At 42.3% G+C, this 19,460-nt stretch overlaps 1 protein-coding gene and 1 pseudogene across 3 annotated transcripts in view; one reads left to right on the forward strand and one right to left on the reverse strand.

Moving 5' to 3' along the window:
- The window catches only part of LOC140387385 (CTD small phosphatase-like protein 2), a 106,202-nt gene that overhangs the window by 75,162 nt on the left and 11,580 nt on the right, over positions 1-19,460 (forward strand). For 2 of the 3 annotated variants that reach the window (XM_072470401.1, XM_072470402.1), the window contains 5 exons: positions 2,892-3,012; positions 15,151-15,262; positions 16,099-16,185; positions 17,584-17,646; positions 18,599-18,678. In XM_072470401.1, the coding sequence (XP_072326502.1) occupies positions 2,892-3,012; positions 15,151-15,262; positions 16,099-16,185; positions 17,584-17,646; positions 18,599-18,678 (463 nt within the window). The remainder of the gene's footprint in view (positions 1-2,891; positions 3,013-15,150; positions 15,263-16,098; positions 16,186-17,583; positions 17,647-18,598; positions 18,679-19,460) is intronic. The other variant, XM_072470404.1, reaches the window with a different exon arrangement.
- On the reverse strand, positions 5,491-7,040 carry LOC140387143 (nuclear cap-binding protein subunit 2-like; annotated as a pseudogene).

A 19,460-nucleotide genomic window follows, 5' to 3' on the forward strand; every position in this document is an offset into this window, starting at 1 on the left:
ATATACCAGGAGATGAAAGAAGAGGGGGAAGCGCTGGTAGAGGAGCTGAAGGGCAAATGGGAGGAGGAGCTGGGGGAGGAGATCGAGGAAGGTCTGTGGGCTGATGCCCTGGGTAGGGTTAACTCCTCCTCCTCGTGTGCCAGGCTCAGCCTGATATAATTTAAGGTGGTTCACAGAGCGCACTTGACGGGGGGGGCGAGGTTGAGCAGGTTCTTTGGGGTAGAGGACAGATGTGGAAGGTGCTCAGGGAGCCCGGCGAACCATGTCCATATGTTTTGGTCATGCCCGGCACTGGAGGGGTTCTGGAGAGGAGTGGCGGGAGCAATATCTCAGGTGGTGAAAGTCCGGGTCAAGCCAAGCTGGGGGCTAGCAATATTTGGAGTAGTGGATGAGCCGGGAGTGCAGGAGGCGAAAGAGGCCGGCGTTCTGGCCTTTGCGTCCCTAGCAGCCCGGCGAAGGATCTTTGTAATGTGGATGGAGGCGAAGCCCCCCAGCCTGGAGGCCTGGATAAACGACATGGCTGGGTTCATAAAGCTGGAGAGGATTAAGTTTGCCTTGAGAGGGTCTGCGCAGGGGTTCTACAGGCGGTGGCAACCGTTCCTAGACTATCTCGCGGAGCGTTAGAGGAAGGTCGGTCAGCAGCAACCCGGGGGGCTGGGGGGGCAACGTCCTGTGCGGTGGGGGGGGGGGGGGGGAATGGGGGCTTGCCTGGAGGGGTGGATGAGCAAGAGAAAACATGAAGGACTTGGGAAACTGGCACGTGCGGGAGAGAGCCAGTGTACAAAGCTATGTAACATATCGTTTTACCATGATATATCTTGCTTTGTGTGATTTCTTGTTATTTTGTTACGGGGGGGGGGGGGGGGGTTATTGTTTGTACGGGTGAAAAATTGTGTTAAAAAACTTTAATTAATATATTTTTTTTAAAAAGAAAGGGCAGTCCAGTCAGTCCCACTCTCCTGCCCTTTCCTTTCTCCAGATTTCTGCAATTATTTCCTTTTCACGTATCCAGTTCCTTCCTGAAAGTTACTGTTAAATCTGCTTCAGGTCATGTATTCCAGATCATAACACCATCCATTAAAAAACTCTATGTTCCCTCTGGTTCTTTTGGCAGTTACTGTAATTCTGTATCTTCTACTTGCTGATCCTCTTGCCAATGAAAATAATTTCTCTATGTATTACATTGAAACCCCTCACAATTTTGAACACCTCAAAACAAGTTTGTTTTGGTCTTTGGGCAAGTGACCAGCGTAGATTTGAGTGCTCCTTGGTGATCTTTAGGTGCCAGTTAGACTTGCTGAGAGGGGAATAATGAGCAGCTAAACTCATCATGAGCCGTGTAACTGTATTGTAACTTGGCAGTAGTCTGGCTTCCTGTTTGTACTGCTGGCACCCTTTTCTTTTAGTTCAACAAAGTTTCCAATTCACTGAATTAAATCATGCATTCAGTAGCAAAATTGTATCTATACTTAACAAACAAAAATAGGATACTTTAAATGATTGATTAGTGCTTTAACGATTAATTAGTTTGCCATTAAATTAAATAAGGATTTTAAAATGGTTAGTATCTCTTAAAATAACAGACACTACTTCGAGCACCTGAAATATTTTTATACCGATAGTAGTGTATCTTCTCAGCTTTAGACTGACTATTCAAAATAATTGCCCTGTAATCAGTGTAATTTCCTCTTAATTCAAGGTTGTTTACTTCAAATTTTTTGTCTAAATTCTTTGCTTTCTTTATCTCAACTCAAATTACGTCAATATAGAAATTGACGTTGAATGATTAGGATTGAACTATATTTTTCTACTCAAAAGATGATGTTGCCTAATGCAGAGTGCTTCCTGGCTGACGAATAGAATGTGGCTGTATAAATAAATCAAATTGTATAAATATATCAAGTTGTATGTTGATCAACAAAGACTGCCCAGTCGTGGGGCTTAGGAGCTCAACTAATGACCTGAGACAACATTAGCAAATATCCTTATTTGTGTGCATTGATAGCCAGCTATACTACCAGATTTGCATTGCTACAAAGTGGTTTGCACTCTAAATGTTATGCCCAAGGGGAGAGACCAACTCCAGGCAGTAAGCCCACATTAGGCGAGATATAACTGCTGTCCAACATTTAAAAGCCCAGTAGAGTGCCCAGGAACCAGCTTTAATTAAAGTGGAGACAGCCCTGTAAAATGTAGCCAGTTTGATGATTGGACTTCTTCATTTGCCTGCAGGGACAATTTCCATAATGTGAATGATTTTTCCATACATTTTGCCAGTCTAAACAGTGCTCTTAGCCAAGCCTGAGTCCCTTTAGTATAACAAACTTCTGTGTTGGCTTTTGGTAAGTTATTTGTTCACCTAGTTTATTTTAAGTTGTAACCATACTGTCATGTGAAATCCAAGCACAATATGTTGGCATTGAAATGTGCTTCTTGCTGGCACATGAATGGAACGGACCTCTACCAGGCAGTGGGGGAATAAATTTCCTCAGAGCCTATACCTACATGGCTTTAAACTAATGGCCATGAGCAGAAGATGTTGCTCCTCTGGTGTCTTGTTCTAAGTGCTAGGCAGTGACAAAACATCTCCGTTCTGGTCATCTGACTGGCAGAGCAATCATGTCCTATGTCACTTGTACTCTATGTTGTTCGTTGAACGTCTGATCAGACCGGTTTAGTTGTATCAGCCTAGTTTAATTATACCTTTGGAGAGGGAAAGAAATTGAGAGGGGAGTAGGTAGCTATGCTCTTTGTAAAGCTTGTGAGGTTAAGCAAACGTTAGAACAATATTATGAGTACTCTTTTAAATTGGATAACTTCGGGCAGTATGCTGTCTTGAAAATTTTGATGGCATTGAAAAAAGTTTGTGATGTTCATTTCTTAATTTTCAGCACCGGAATTGAATGTGTCAAATGTAGAACTGTGCAAGACGATATCTTCTCCGGACTCTTACCCAGAGCCACCTGCTCACCCGGAGGCAAGCTATGAAGAAGACTGGGAAGTTTTTGATCCGTAAGTAATCTGTATATAGTTGTTTGTAAAAGTTGCACATCATGTATGAATTCTGTGAGCTGTTCTCCACTCCTTCCCGAAGTCCCACTCCAGGATTGAGCACAAAAGGCAAGGTTGACACTTCATTGCACTACAGTACTGAGGTAGCGCTGCACTATTTACGGTGCTGTCTTTTTTGACGAGACATTAAACCAAGGCCCCATTTGCTCCCTCGGGTAGATATTAAAGGTCCTATGGCACTATTCTAAAGAAAAGCAGGGGAGGTTTTCTTCAGGTCTGGCCTCAAATCAATATCAAAAAACAGATATTGCTGAAAAAAGAGATACGCTGTCCAAACTTTTTGTCTTGAATTTATCAGGCAGTTGCAAGAATGCCACATTCCAAAGGGAACAACAATTTATACTGCATGAGAAGGGTCTGCAAATGAACTCTGATGGTCAAGGCATTGCCAGAGAACCAGGGGAACAGTGATCCCCTCAGCTTTTATTTAAGTTCGTTAATAATAATCTTTATTGTCACTAGTAGGCTTACATTAACACTGCAATGAAGTTACTGTGAAAATCCCCTAGTCGCCACACTCCAGTGAACTCAGGCCTAGTCGACCCAATCTCCTCGTACGACAATCCTGCCATCCCAGGAAACAGTCTGGTGAACGGTGTTTACCTTCTCCCCCTCTCCTCATTTTTTAAATAGTGGGGTGACATTTGCCACCCTATAATCTGCTGAGACTGTTCCAGAATTTTGGAAGATGGCGACCAACGCATCCACTATTTTCATGGCCACCTCCTTTAGTATCCTGGGATGTAGATTATCAGGCCCTGGGAATTTATTGGCGTTCAGTCCCATTTATTTCTCCACTTTTTCCAGCACTTCTTCAGTTCCTCCTCCTCGCTGGACCATTGGTTTCCTAGCATTTCTGGGAAATTATTTGTGTCTTCCTCCATGAAGATAGAACATGAAAATAGTTCTGCAGTTTTCTTGTTTTCTATTATGAATTCTTCTGTTTCGGACTGTAATGCACCTACATTTGCTTTCATTATATTTTTTTCTTTTTATGTACTTACAGAAGCTTTTACTGTCAGCTTTTTATGTTGCATGCAAGTTTAATCTCACCCTCTATGTTTCCCCTCTTAATAAATCTTTATCCTCGTGCTTTTGTTTAATTGAAAAAGGGGCAATGGCTGGATATTTTTTTTCTGTTGGCAGAGGACAGGGTCCTGCATTTATGTCGCTTCTGGCAAGCATAGGTGAGCCACGATATGAGCCTGACTGATAAATTGGTTGTTAGTGTAATTTTAGCAGTGGGTAAGGTTATCTGTTCATTATCGCATTGTTATTTGTGGGAACTTGTGTGTAAATTGGCTGCTGTGTTTTGGACATTACAGCAGTGACTGCACTTCAAAAGCATTTCATTGGCTGATAGTTGTTTTAGGGTGTACTAATGTTGTGAAAGACGCTAAATAAATTAACGTCATTCTTTTAACACAAATATAGATCAGTTTTGATACATTTTTCATTTTGCTGATTCGAAAGGTGGTTGAGGCGTAGAAATGTAACCTACAACACCAAGACATAGGAGCAGAATTAGGCCACTTGGCCCATCGGGTCTGCTCCGCCATTCAATCATGGCTGATATTTTCTCATCTCCATTCTCCTGCCTTCTCCCCATAACCCCTGATCCTCTTATTAATCAAGAACCTATCTCTGTCTTAAAGACACTCAGTGATTTGGCCTCCACAGCCTTCTGCGGCAAAGAGTTCCACAGATTCACCACCCTCTGGCTGAAGAAATTCCTCCTCATCTCTATTTTAAAGGATCGTCCCTTTAATCTGAGATGGTGTCCTCTGGTTCTAGTTTTTCCTACAAGTGGAAACATCCTCTCCATGTCCATTCTATCCAGGTCTCGCAGTATCTTGTACGTTTCAATAAGATCCCCCCCTCATCCTTCTAAACTCCCAACGAGTACAGACCCAGAGTCCTCAAACGTTCCTCATACGACAAGTTCTTCATTCCAGGGATCATTCTTGTGAACAAGCTGCCTTTAATTGTAAAATTTTACAGTAGGCCTTCAGCCCATTGCACCTAAGCCAGAATTCTGCAAAGGGTGGACTTGGACCCCATATCTTTGTACATTCTCTTTTTTTGAAATATTTTAATTGAATTTGCTTTTCGTGCTGCCTCACAGCGCTCAGGACCCAGGTTTGATCCCGGCCCTGGGTCACTGTCTGTGTGAAGTTTGCACATTCTCCCCGTATCTGCGTGGGTCTCACCCCCCATAACCCAAAAAGATGTGCAGGGTAGGTGGATTGGCCACACTAAATTGCCCCTTAATTGGAATAAAAGAATTGGGTACTCTAAATTTAAAAAGAAAAAGACTTTGCTTCATACAAAGAAACATCCAAACAAATTTAGTCCCTCAATCCCATGTTTTTATAAAGATTTTAACTTCATTATCTCAAATGCACAGTTGGTGAAAGTCTAGAATTTCTGTCTCGGCTCTGGGACTTTCTGCATCTGGACCAGTTTTCCAAATCCATCTCTGCCAGCATCATAATCTGTCCTATATCCATCACATACCTGACCACCAGATTTCACTCGCCCAAACTGCCTGCCTTCTATGTAACCAGTATCTCAGTCTGTTCTGATTATTCGATCATCCAAGCATGTTCCATTAATAAATCTCATGTTCTGTTCAGCGACACTATGTGTGTAATATTCTACAAAACAGAATCCGCATGAACAAAGAACAATACGGCACAGGAACAGGCCCTTCGGCCCTCCAAGCCTGTGCTGATCGCGTGTCCTATCTAGACCAACCAACCACCTGTATCCTTCTATGCCCCTTCTGTTCATGTGTTTATCCAGATCAGTCATAAAGGTCGCCAACGTATCTGCCTCAACCACCTCACTTGGCAGTGCATTGCAGACCACCACCGCCATCTGTGTAAAAGTCTTCCCCCGCACATCTCCACTGAACCTCCATACCAGGCAGCATCCTGGTAAACCTGTTCTGTACTCTCTCCAAAACCTTCACGTCCTACTAGTAGTGCGGTGACCAGAATTGGGGACACTATTCCAAATGTGACCTAACCAACGCTCTATATTATAACATAATTTTTGAGCTTTTATACTCGATACCCCGTCCTATGAAGGCAAGCATGCCATATGCTTTCTTTACCATCATTTCCACCTATACTGCCACTTTTAAGGATCCGTGGACCTGCACGCAACAGATCTCTCATGTCTCTATGCTCCTGATGGTTCTGCCATTTATTTTACAGCTCCCATCTGAATTGGATCTACCAAAAAGCATCAACTCGCATTTGTCCGGATTAAATTCCATCTGCCATTTCTCTGCCCAATTTTGCAGTACTATCTATATCCTGTTGTATTCTCTGACAATCTTCATCACTATCCATAACTCCTGCAATCTTCGTATCATCCATAAACTTGCTAATTAGACCCGCTACGTTTTCTTCCAAGTCATTTATATACATATTACAAAGAGCAGAGGTCCCAGCACTGATCCCTGCGGAACACCACTAGTTACAGACCTCCTTGCGGAAAAACATCCTTCCACTGCTACCCTCTGTCTTCTATGGCCCAGCCAGTTCTGGATCCATCCAGCTCGTTCACCCCTGACCCCATGTGATCTAATCTTTTGCACCAGCCTGCCATGAGGGACTTTACTAAAGTCCATGTAGACAACATCCACAGCCCTTCCCTTGTCAATCATTTTTGTTATCTCTTCAAAAAATTCAATTATATTAGTGAGACATGACCTCCCTCGTGCAAAGTTTTCTTGATTTTGTTCAAACCTATGATGAGTTGCTCAACATCACTGTTCTTGGAGAAGAGTTTGTATATCTGTTCCTCGGTAATATAAACCGACAAATTCCCAACATAGAGAGAGTAGTTGACCTCAGTAATTTGTCCTGCTCATATCGGCTTCCCCAAAAGTGTTGATCTCCGTATTGGCTCAGCTCCACATGAGAGCCACTATTGAGGGCATTCAGCACCCCAGACATGGCGCCCGAGAGGACAGTCGAGGCGCTCAGCAACTGGAGCAAGAAAATCATCCGTACGTGACTGGAAACTGGTCCCTCATGGCCAGCATTCTCAACTTAAAAGCCGGTCGCACCTGGCATTCTTAAACACTGGTCATGGCCGTTGGCCGCTTCACCCATGATTGTAAATGCCATGACTGATCGTTCTGTGACCCTCCCGACACCTGCCCACAACCATGACCTGCAGTTTGAAAAGCCCTAACTTAGAGCTCTGCAATCTCTCACCATTTAGATCATATACTTTTCTTCTTTCCCTTCCCAAAGTGGTTGATTTCACATTTTCCCACATTATACTCTATTCGCTAGATCTTTGCCCACTCACTTAACCTATATATATCTTTTTGTAGACTCCTTATGTCCTCTTCACAACTTACTTTCCTACCTCTTTGTGTCATCAGCAAATTTGACAACCATTCCTTTAATCCCTTCCTCCAAGTCATTTATATAAATTGTAAAATTTTGAGGTCCGCAACACTTTGTTATACCTTGCCGGCCACAAAAAGACCCACTTATGCCTCCTCTCAGCTTCCTGTTAGCCAGCCAATCTTTTATCCCATGTCAATATATTACCCCCCCCCCTCATACCATAAGCTTTTATTTTCCACAATAACCTTTGATGCGGTGCATCTGGAAATCTAAGTACAGTACATCGACTATTTCCCCTTTATCCACAACCGTTACTTCCTTAAAAGACTCCCAATAAGTTGGTTAAACATGATTTCCCTTTCACAAAACCAAGCTGACACTGTCTGATTTTCATGGTCTTATCCAAGTGCTGTGCTGTAGCTTCTTCAATAATCGCGCAAACGTTTTCCCTATGACAGATGTTAAGCTATCTGACCTGCAGTTTCCCCCACTTTCGTTTTGGAAAAGGCGGTGGCAAAGTGGTATTAAGACCATAAAACATAGGAGCAGAATTATACCATTCGTCCCATCGAGTCTGCAACACCATTTAATCAACTCCATAACCCCTGATCCCCTTATTATTCAAGAGTGTTGTCACTGGACTAGTAATCCAGAGACCCGGGGTCAGTTGGCTCGACAGCTGATATGTGAAGCAGAGTGAGGCCAATACTGCTGGTTTAATCCATGTACGGCTGAGGTTATTCATGAAGACCCCGCCTTCTCAACCTTGCCCCTCACCTGCGATGTGGTGATCCTCGGGTTAAATCACCACCAGTCAGCTCTCCCCCTCAAAGGGGAAAGCAGTCATCTGGGACTCTGGCGACTTTACTTCTATTAATTAACATATGAATGATTAAACATTTTCGATAACATGTTATGAAATATTCAGCATGTATAAAATGTTTTCAATATTCAAGTGCTCATGGTTTGTGGAGAGCCCAATTTCAAACTTGCAGGCCACAAAAAGACCCATTTATGCCTCCTCTCAGCTGCCTGTTAGCAGCCAATCTTTTATCCCATGTCAATATATTACCCCCCCCCCCCCCTCATACCATAAGCTTTTATTTTCCACAATAACCTTTGATGCGGTGCATCTGGAAATCTAAGTACAGTACATCGACTATTTCCCCTTTATCCACAACCGTTACTTCCTTAAAAGACTCCCAATAAGTTGGTTAAACATGATTTCCCTTTCACAAAACCAAACTGGCACTGTCTGATTTTCATGGTCTTATCCAAGTGCTGTGCTGTAGCTTCTTCAATAATCGCGCAAACGTTTTCCCTATGACAGATGTTAAGCTATCTGACCTGCAGTTTCCCCCACTTTCGTTTTGGAAACGGCGGTGGCAAAGTGGTATTAAGACCATAAGACATAGGAGTAGAATTATACCATTCGTCCCATCGAGTCTGCAACACCATTTAATCAACTCCATAACCCCTGATCCCCTTATTATTCAAGAGTGTTGTCACTGGACTAGTAATCCAGAGACCCGGGGTCAGTTGGCTCGACAGCTGATATGTGAAGCAGAGTGAGGCCAATACTGCTGGTTTAATCCATGTACGGCTGAGGTTATTCATGAAGACCCCGCCTTCTCAACCTTGCCCCTCACCTGCGATGTGGTGATCCTCGGGTTAAATCACCACCAGTCAGCTCTCCCCCTCAAAGGAGAAAGCAGTCTATAGTCATCTGGGACTCTGGCGACTTTACTTTCTATTAATTAACATATGAATGATTTAAACATTTTCGTAACACGCTATGAAATATTCAGCGTGTATAAAATGTTTTCAATATTATTCAAGTGCTCATGGTTTGTGGAGAGCCCAGTTTCAATCTTGCAGCCCACTGAGGTGCAGGAGGGCCATTCATGTGGCCTACTCACTTGCCTATCACTGCACTATAGTGAAGATAGAACCAAAATCATTTGTCAGTTCAGCCAGGATCTAGTTGTAAAACAGGCCTGAGGCACTCAATGGCTTTCTCCTGTTCTTATGTTTCCTCATCCTGAGTAGCCAAAAGAATTTTGTGCCTACAGAAAATTGGGTGAAGTTGTGGTTTGAGAGATGTCTTGTTTAAGACTCATGAAAGCATACATAAAAAATAGACGCAGGTGGAGGCCATTCGGCCCTTTAAACCATTCCTTATGATCGTGGCTGTTGTTTAATACCCTGATCCCCCCCCCCCCCATATCCCTTTATCCCCAAGAGCTATATCTAATTCCTTCTTGAAATTACAAAATGTTTTTGCCTCAACTACTTTTTGTGGTAGTGAATTCCACAGATTTACCATTCTGGGTGAATAAATCTCTCCTCACCTCAGTCCTAAAAGGTTTACCCCTTAGCCTCAAACTATGACCCCTAGTTCTGGACTCACCCATCATCAGGACACTTCTGAATCTACCCAGTCTAATCCTGTTAGAATTTTATAAATTTCTATGAGATCCCCTCTCACTCTTCTGAACTCCAATGATTATAAATTTAATCAACGTAGTCTCTCTTCATATGACAGTCCCGCCATAGCAGGAATAAGCCTGGTAAACCTTTGCTGCACTCCCTCCACAACAAGAACATCCTTCCTCAGATAAGGACACAAAAATTGCACACAATACTTCAGGTGTGACCTCACCAATGCCCTATACAATTGCAGTAGAAATCCCTACTCCTGTATTCAAATCCTCTCGCTATGAAGGCCAACATACCATTTGCCTTCTTTACTGCCTGCTGTACCAGTATGTTGACTTTCAGCGACTGATTCACAAGGGCATCAAGGTCTTGTTGAGTATCCGCCTCTCTAAATTTACACCCATTCAAATAATAATCTGCCGTCCTATTTTTGTTACCGAAGCAGATTAGCTCACATTTATCCACATTATACTGCACCTACCATGTATATACCTTCTTCTGTGCTGTAATTTTCTTTGTCCTTTTAGAAGACAGGTTTAGATAAAGGATCTGGATCGGCACAGGCTGGGAGTGCCGAAGGGCCTGTTCCTGTGCTGTAATTTTCTTTGTTCTTTGTACATTCAGCATGTCCAAATCCCGCTGAAGTAACTCTGCATCCTCCTCACAGCTCACCCTCCCACCCAACTTGGTATCATCTACAAATTTGGAGATACATTTAGTTCCCTCGTCCAAATCATTAATATATTATATGAACAGTTGAGATCCTAGCACAGATCCCTGCGGTACCCCACTAGTCGCTGCCTGCCAATTGGAGAAAGACTCATTTATTCCAAATTTTTGCTTCCTGTCTGCTAACCAACTTTCTATCCATCTCAAGACACTACCCGCAATCCCATGTGCTTTAACTTTGCATAGTAATCTGTCATGTGAGATCTTGTTGAAAGCCTTCTAAAAGTCTAAATAAACCACTGTGGAGTTTGCACTTTCTCTCCGTGTCTGCGTAGGTTTCCTCCGGCTGCTCCGGTTTCCTCCCACAGTCCTAAACTGTGCAGGTTAGGTGGATTGGCTATGTTAAATTGCCCCTTAGTGTCCAAAAAGGTTAGGTGGGGTTACAGGGATGGGGTGGAGGCGCAGGTTTAAGTAGGGTGTTCTTTCCAAGGGCTAGTGCAGACTCGATGGGCCGAACGACCTCCTTCTGCACTGTAAATTCTGACATCCACCGGTTCTCCCTCATGAACTCTACGAGTTACACCTTCAAAGAATTCCAGTAGATTTCCCTTTCATAAATTCATGCTGACTTTGTCTGATTGCACCGCTGCTTTCCAAATGCTGTGCTTTGAAATTCTTGATAATTGACTCTAGCAACATCCCTACTACTGACGTTAGGCTCACTGGTCTATAGCTCCCTGTTTTCTCTCTACCTCCCTTTTTCAATAGCGGGGTTATATTAGCTATCCTCCAATCTGTAAGCACCATTCCAGAGTCCAAAGAATTTTGGGAAATAACCGACAATAGATCTACTATTTCTCGGGATACTTCCTGAAGTACTCTGGGATGAAGATTATTAGACCCTGGAGATTTACCCACCTTCATTCCCATTCATTTCCCCAAAACCATTTCTTTACTCATGCTAATTTCCTTCAGCTCCTCACTAAAGGGTGTTTTATTTCAGAACCTCTGGTACATTATTCATGTGTTCCTTTGTGAAAACAGAAAAGTATGAATTTAGTTCCTCAGCCATTTCTTTGTTCCCCGTTATGAATTTCCCCATTTCTGACTAAGGGGCCTACATTTGTTTTTGTCAGTCTTTTTCTCTTTACATACTTTTAGACACTTCTGCAGTCAGTTTTTATGTTCCCCGCAAGCTTACTTTCAGATTGTATTTTCCCCTTCTTAATCAATCCCTTGCTCCGCCTTTGCTAAATTTTAAACTGTTCCCAATCCTCGGGTCTATTGCTTTTTCTTGCTAACTTGTATGCCTTATCTTTGAATCTAATACTATGTCTGATTTCCCTTGTAAGCCATGGTTTGGCTACTGTTTCCTTTCTACTCTTGTTCCAAATAAGAATAAGCAACTTTTGGAGTTCACCTATCCGTTCCTTGAATGCCTGTCCACTGTCCTTCCTTTCAGTAATGTTTCCCAGTCCATCATAGACAACTCGTGCCTCAGACCATCATAGTTACCTTTATTGAGATTCACGTGAGGATGGGGCTGGAAAGTGGAGTTGAGGTGGAGATCGCCCATTACGTTATTGAACGGTGGAGCAGGCGCAAACAGCCGTATGGCCATCTCTTGCTTCTATTTCTTAAAACCTCTACTGTAGATTTTAAGGCAAAATCATAACTCTACAAGCCTATCATTGTGTGGCTTTGTGCTAATGCAAGAATTGAACACTGGCCCCTAGATAGCACAACGCCAATGAGTATACATATTTTGCAAGGTAAATTAAAAGCCATGAACTTTGAACTTGAGTTAGACTGTGTTAAACCCTTTAAATTAAATCACATCTGACCTACATTGATTTGGTTTTGGAGCGGTTGCAAAGCGAGTGGATGCTGAGAGAAAAATGCTACGATTATGACAAAAATGCATCGCGTGGTGCCAATGTCTCCATTCTGGCAAAGTCATCATTTTAGTTGTGATTATACTGAGTGCTAATAGTGAGAGTCTGCAGAAAAAGAAAAAGAGAGTTTCTAACTGTCAGGCAGCTGAGGTTAAGAAAAATCGAAAGACAATGGTAATCAAAATAAGAACAAAATGCTTGAAGTGTCTATTTCTTGCAGAAATTTGGATAAGAAAAGTCCTTTTGGATGCTGTTGATTTTTCTTGTTTGTATCTTTCAGCATTTATTCGTTTTCTGTTGTGAAATTTAAGTTTGGTGGTACTTTTATGTGTGGGAATACATAATGCCATTTAAAGATGGGCTGGTATTGCTGCTTTTACTAGAGTGAGACGTTGACCTCTCCCTGCAAGAGTCTGTACTTTGAAATCTAGCTTTGATCTACAGATGTGGACATTAACCACAGTGCAGCAGTGGTGAAGTAACTAACATATAGTGGCGCATGTGCTTAAAAAAGAACTTGCATTTATACAGGAATGTTCATGACCTCTATACATCCCAAAGCACCTGACGGCTAATTAAATAGTTCTGAAGCGTTGACACTGTTGTAGGAAATGCAAAAGCCAATTTTGTGCACGGTCCCACAAACAATATTGTGATAATGACCAGATAATGCATTTGTTGTGATGATTTCCCTGTTCTTGGAATGCTGCCATGGGATTGTTTATAACCACCTTAGAGAGCAGACGGGAGGTTGGTTTAACTTCTCATCCAAAAGACGGCACCTGTACACCTTCAATACTGCCCGAAAGTATTGGCCTGATTTTATTTATGCTCCAGTTCCTTAAGTGGGGCATTTACTCAAACTTTCTAACTTGGATACTACTTCCTGAGCCAAGGCTGACACAAGAGTATAGGAATAGTGTCCTGTGTGTGATCTGTTGATGCTACAGTTTCGGATGTAAAGAAAATGACAGAGCTAGCTAATAAATTCCTCTGACAATTTTTTTTATTGTGTTAGCAATTAGCCATGATTATTGATTTTAGCAAATAATGAAAGTCACTGACTTTATCGCATTAGATTGTACCAGCTAACATGCAGTTAACACTTTGCAAGAAGTAACTTGCTCAGATTGTTATCTAGCCAACAGAGGGCCGAGTATAAGTGCACAGTCTCATATCACATTCCAAATGATAAACATGAAGTTGATATTTTAGTGAGCATTTCTTTCTGATCTGTTAACTGCTTTTGCTACTTTGACTTTTAACCTTTTATTGCAACAAATCACGTGGGTCGAGTTGTGGCACTGACTGTCTTGTATATCCATTTACCAAAATATTTACCAACATCTTGCTATCCGTTACCTGACCTGCGGAATGATTCCAACATTTCTTGCCTTTTTTTCCCCGCAACTGCAGTATTTTGCTTTCAGTTTTTTGATTATACTTTCCAGTAGCTTATTTTCATTGTGCCGTCATGCGTTTTGCTTAAACACAGAATCCTCTTAGTAACTCGCCTCAATTTATTTTCTTTCCATGTCATCATCAGCCCCATGCAGGGGCTGTTTAGCACAGGGCTAAATCGCTGGCTTTGAAAGCAGACCAAGGCAGGCCAGCAGCACGCTTCAATTCCCGTAACAGCCTCCCCGAACAGATGCCGGAATGTGGCGACTAGGGGCTTTTCACAGTAACTTCATTGAAGCCTACTTGTGACAATAAGCGATTTTCATTTCCTTTTCATTTAATTTCAGTGGTTGCTGGACCATCACTGGCTGAGTTGCTTCTTCCTAGATTGCTGCTAATGCTGCTCGCTGTCTGGCAGTTCACTCTAGCTGCCTGTAGTGATTGACATGTCCCCACTGTGTGGACAAACAACTGTCTGCTGTACAGCAGCTCCTGATGGTTGAAATTATTATTTTGTATAGAGGGAATTATGGATGTTCTTCCATGCTCATTAAAGCACCATATGTTTTATCTCAGTCACTGTAAAAAAGAACAGCATTATCAGAATTAAGATTCTCGTGCACAAATCTTTGAAATTAATGTTTGATGATTGTCGGAACCTTTTGTTGACATTATCACTAAATATTCTAGAAAAAACAAGTGTTCTTTTGTTTCCCCTCCTGGCTTTTTAAAATTAATCATGAACGGTAGTACTGTTGGTTTACCGAATACATTCCACGTCCTACACAAAGGTAGTAGCATTTGATAGATTCCATAAACATATGCTCACACACTGACTTTAGTACCCCAACAGCAGTTTCTACTTCATTGGTGATGTGATGCTCATGGCGGTGCGTAAACATTGTCAGCTCACCAATCCCGCTAGGAGGTTTGAAACGTTAGCTGCACATGAAAACATGAGTACCCATAAATGAGCCCTAAGGGAAGATCAATTTCTAAAGAAAGTAAGATGGACACTTGACGGAAATAAACGTTTAGGGCTACAGGCAAAGAACGCGGTAATGGCACTGGCCGAATTGCTCTACTGAGCTGACATGGACTTGCTGTTCTGTGCTGTATTTTTCTATGTTCTATGATCGGTTGAATGGCCTCCTGTGTTGTAATGACTCTTGTGTTCAGCGGAGATGCCTGTTATTTTTAAAGTTGCCGTTTAGGATTTGCAACCTATTGGGCTTTAATTCCATTGTGAATGGGTTTTTTCCCATGCATTTTAATAGTTTTTTTTCCTGTTTGCTTGATAGTTATTTTTTCATCAAACATGTGCCACCGCTAACAGAGGAGCAGCTGAGTCGGAAACCAGCCCTGCCACTTAAAACCAGAAGTACACCTGAATTCTCTTTGGTCCTAGACTTGGTGAGTGAAAGTGTACTTTTCAATGAATAAAATCATATCAAGTTTGACATATCAAATAAGAAAGAGTAGTGAAACAGACGTTACAGTTCATTATGTAAAAAGTTAACATCATAGAATGTGATACCTACATACTAATTGACCTCTGTTATATTTGTTTTTGTATGTGTAAGATTAATGATTTTAGTTTTTGAAAGAGTGAATTGGGATAACATCTGCCCACAGAGGCAACTGTGACCTCTGTGGGCAGATGTTATCCCAATAACATCTGCCAGTAACAGGCAGAATTTCTGGATTCAAACATGTTCATAGAATCCCTATAGTGCAGAAGGAGGCCATTCAGCACATCAAGTCTGCACCGACCCTCGGAATGAGCACCCGACCTAGTCCCATTTCCCTGCCCTATCCTTGTAACCTAACCTGCACATCTGGACACTTGAGGGGCAATTTAGCATGGCCAATCCACCTAACCCACACATCTTTGGACTGAGGGAGGAAACCAGTGCACCTGGAGGAAATCCATGCAGACATGGGGAAACGCGCAAACTCCACACACAAAGTCACCCAAGGCCGGAATTGAACCCTGTTCCCTGGCGCTGTGAGGCAGCAGTGCTAACCAATGTTCTCAAGTTATTGCCTCTCCTATACTTGATTTGGACTGGAAAATTGGAGGCTGGTTACATTTCTTTAATGGTTTTTTAAAAAAGTTACCATCTATTCGCTCAATCCTCTCCTGACAAATCCTGACTTGAGTTGCAATTTGTTAAACTCCCAATTTAATTTCCACATTCCCTGAAGTTTGCTGGTGTTTTATATTTCCAAATGTTTTTCCCTGACAGGATGAGACATTGGTGCACTGCAGTCTCAATGAACTGGATGATGCGGCATTGACCTTTCCTGTCCTTTTCCAAGATGTAATTTACCAGGTAAAATAAACATATTTGGAGTGTATCTGCCAAATTTAGGAGATGCAGAGCTGCATTTGATCCTTTTGTGTTCCTTGCCTATTCAGTCTTGGAACGTATCTCTGAAGTCAAGACTCGGCAATAGATAACTTAGCAAGTTTCATTGGGGTGTCCTATGTGTGGCATTGATGGATGATGTGCAGGTATTTGCATAATAGTGACCAAATGGGCCAGGTACTCTTGGGCTTACTTGGACAGTAATCCAACAGGAGATTGTGTCTTAAGGGAGAAGAGGGAAGAACATGTTTAATTGAATAATATGATGGTAAGGATGTTGCTGCCGAATGTGTACTGGTGTAATCGTGCGTCAGAAGGAGGTCGGTGGTCTTGTGGCGCAGTGGGTAGCGTCCCTCCCTCTGAGCCAGAAGCTCTGGGTTCAAGCCCCTCTTCAGGTCTTGATGGTCAAGAAGGACACATTCAGTTTTTAAAAATATTTTTAATCAGCAAAAGTTTCATGAGAACACAAACCCACCAACAACTGCCAGCAGCCCCGATGAGTCAGACACTCCAACTCGAAAAGAAGAATCATAAGACATAGGAGCAGGATTAGGCCACTCGGCCCATCGAGTCTGCTCCGCCATTCAACCATGGCTGATATTTTTCTCATCCCCATTCTCCTGCCTTCTCCCCATAACCCCTGATCCCCTTATTAATCAAGAACCTATCTATTGTCTTATAAAGACACTCAGTGATTTGGCCTCCACAGCCTTCTGCGGCAAAGAGTTCCACAGATTCACCTACCCTCTGGCTGAAGAAATTCCTCCTCATCTCTGTTTTAAAGGATCGTCCCTTCAGTCTGAGATTGTGTCCTCTGGTTCCAGTTTTTCCGACAAGTGGAAACATCCTCTTCATGTCCACTCTATCCAGGCCTCGCAGTATCCTGTAAGTTTCAATAAGATCCCCCCATATCCTTCTAAACTCCCAACAAGTACAGACCCAAAGTCCTCAACCGTTCCTCATATGGCAAGTTCTTCATTCCAGGATCATTCTTGTGAACCTCCACTGGACCCTTTCCAAGGCCAGCACATCCTTCCTTGGAAAAGGGGCCCAAAACTGCTCTCAATACTCTTATCCAAGTCATTTCTTGGTTGTAAGGGGGAATCCTTGAACTCATAGCACAACTCATTTGGGGCATATTCATAGAAAAATAGTAAACTTCGAACAAGCTGATATTCTCCTTCCTTCTCTGACTCTTCCTCCCTCATATTCTTAAATACCTATATTTTTGTGGCCTTTAGAGGAATGACTTGTTCATTGTGTATAATGCTCATGCTTCTTTAGCCCTTGATGTAATCCTTATTGTATTTTTATTTACATTGTTGCAAAATGCAATAACTTTTTCCATATGTCCTGCTATAGGTTTACGTAAGGTTGAGACCCTTCTTTCGGGAATTCCTGGAACGGATGTCTCAGATTTATGAGGTAAGTTTGAAAAGAATTTGTAAAGAAAAAAAGGTGAACAGTTATAGCTATTACATTCCCATAGACATTTATCATCACTTCAATATTTTCCAAACTACCCAACCCTTTTTTAAAAAAGACTAATACATCTCTGCAGCTCGGCGTAAAATAGCGCACTAAGAAATGTTACGCAATAACGTTTTCAACAACTTGCACATTTTTGATAATGATCTTTATTGTCATAAGTAGGCTTACCTTAACACTGCAATGAAGTTGCTGCGAAAATCCCCGAGTCACCATACTCCGGCGCCTGTTCGGGTACACAGAGGGAGAATTCAGGATGTCCAAATTACCTAACAGCACGTCTTTTTGGGACTTGTGGGAGGAAACCGGAGCACCGGAGGAAACCCACACAGGCACGGGGAGAACGTGCAGACTCAACATAGACAGTGACCCAAGCCGGGAATTGAACCCGGGTCCCTGGCGCTGTGAAGCAACTGAGCTAACCACTGTCTACCGTGCCGCCCATTTTGAGTTGGGTTAAATGGGGTTTGTGTTCTGTTTTTTCTGCCCACCACAAAGTGCTGCTCTGACCTTGCTGGTTCACAACAGCTGTGCAGCAACAGTTAGAATTTGCACATGTGGCCTTGTTGAAGTAAAAGGGTGTTGTATAGGCCAAGTTGAAAATCAGACCGACCCAAGAAGCCCAGTTTGAAGTTCCAATTTGATTGCAAAAGGGGCTCGAGGCTGCTCGGTGGTCTATTCACCCCAAATAATCTCTATATTTGCCTCATTCTTGGCTTAAATTGTTTGTTTTTTTTGTAACTTTTGCATGAGGTTCCTTGCGCCTAACATTGAAAAATAAAGTATTTATTTGTACTATGCATACTGCTGTTGTGATTAAGTACAGAGAAATTGAAAAATCAGACATTAGCAGATGCAACATTGTAATCTTTTCCTGACTATCTTGCAGATTATCCTGTTCACTGCCTCCAAAAAAGTCTATGCAGACAAATTGCTGAATATTCTGGACCCTAAAAAACAACTGGTCAGGTAAGTGCCTGCGGAGTGGTTGTGGTATAGTGAACAAGAATGTTGAGGGAAAAAGGAGCATTAGCGCTCCCCCCCCCCCCCCCACACACACACACAAACAAAATCTATGAGAACTGGAGATTTTTGCTGCACTCCAATTCTACCCTTGTGCATATTCTTGATTTCAATTGTTCCATTGTTGACTTCATGCCTTAAGCTGCCTGGGCCTGACCCCATCAAAATCTTCCTTTAAGATGTTCCTTAAAACCTACTACTTTGACCAAGAATTATGCTATCAGTCCTAATATCTTCTTATGTTGAATGGTGTAAAACTTTGTTTGTCTGCACTCCTGTGAATTGGTTTGGGGAAATTTTACTTACATTAGAGGTGCTGTATGAAATCTCAGAATGGTTATTGCACAGAAGGCCATTCGCCTGCCAGCTGTGCATGGGTAACTCTACTTGTCCCGCTCCCCTGCTCTTTCCCTGTATCCTTCCAAATTTTCTCTCTAGTGCTTAACCAATTCTCTATTGAAAACCACGATTGAATGCACCGCCACTGCTGTCTCATGCAGCGCATTCCAGATTCTAACCACTGCTGTGTAAAAACAAAAAAAAGGCCTTCACCTTAAATCGGTGTCCTCTGATTCGCAACCCTTCCATCAATGGGGATCGTTTCTTCCTGTCAATGCTGTCTAGATTAATGATTTTGAAGACAGCAAGTCATCTGTAAATGAGTGATGAAGTTCCATCTGAAGGCCAATATTTTGAGTCTTGACATTCGTGTTCATTAAGCAACAAAC

Source organism: Scyliorhinus torazame, chromosome 12, assembly GCF_047496885.1.
Source record: "Scyliorhinus torazame isolate Kashiwa2021f chromosome 12, sScyTor2.1, whole genome shotgun sequence".
NCBI classification, from domain to species: domain Eukaryota; kingdom Metazoa; phylum Chordata; class Chondrichthyes; order Carcharhiniformes; family Scyliorhinidae; genus Scyliorhinus; species Scyliorhinus torazame.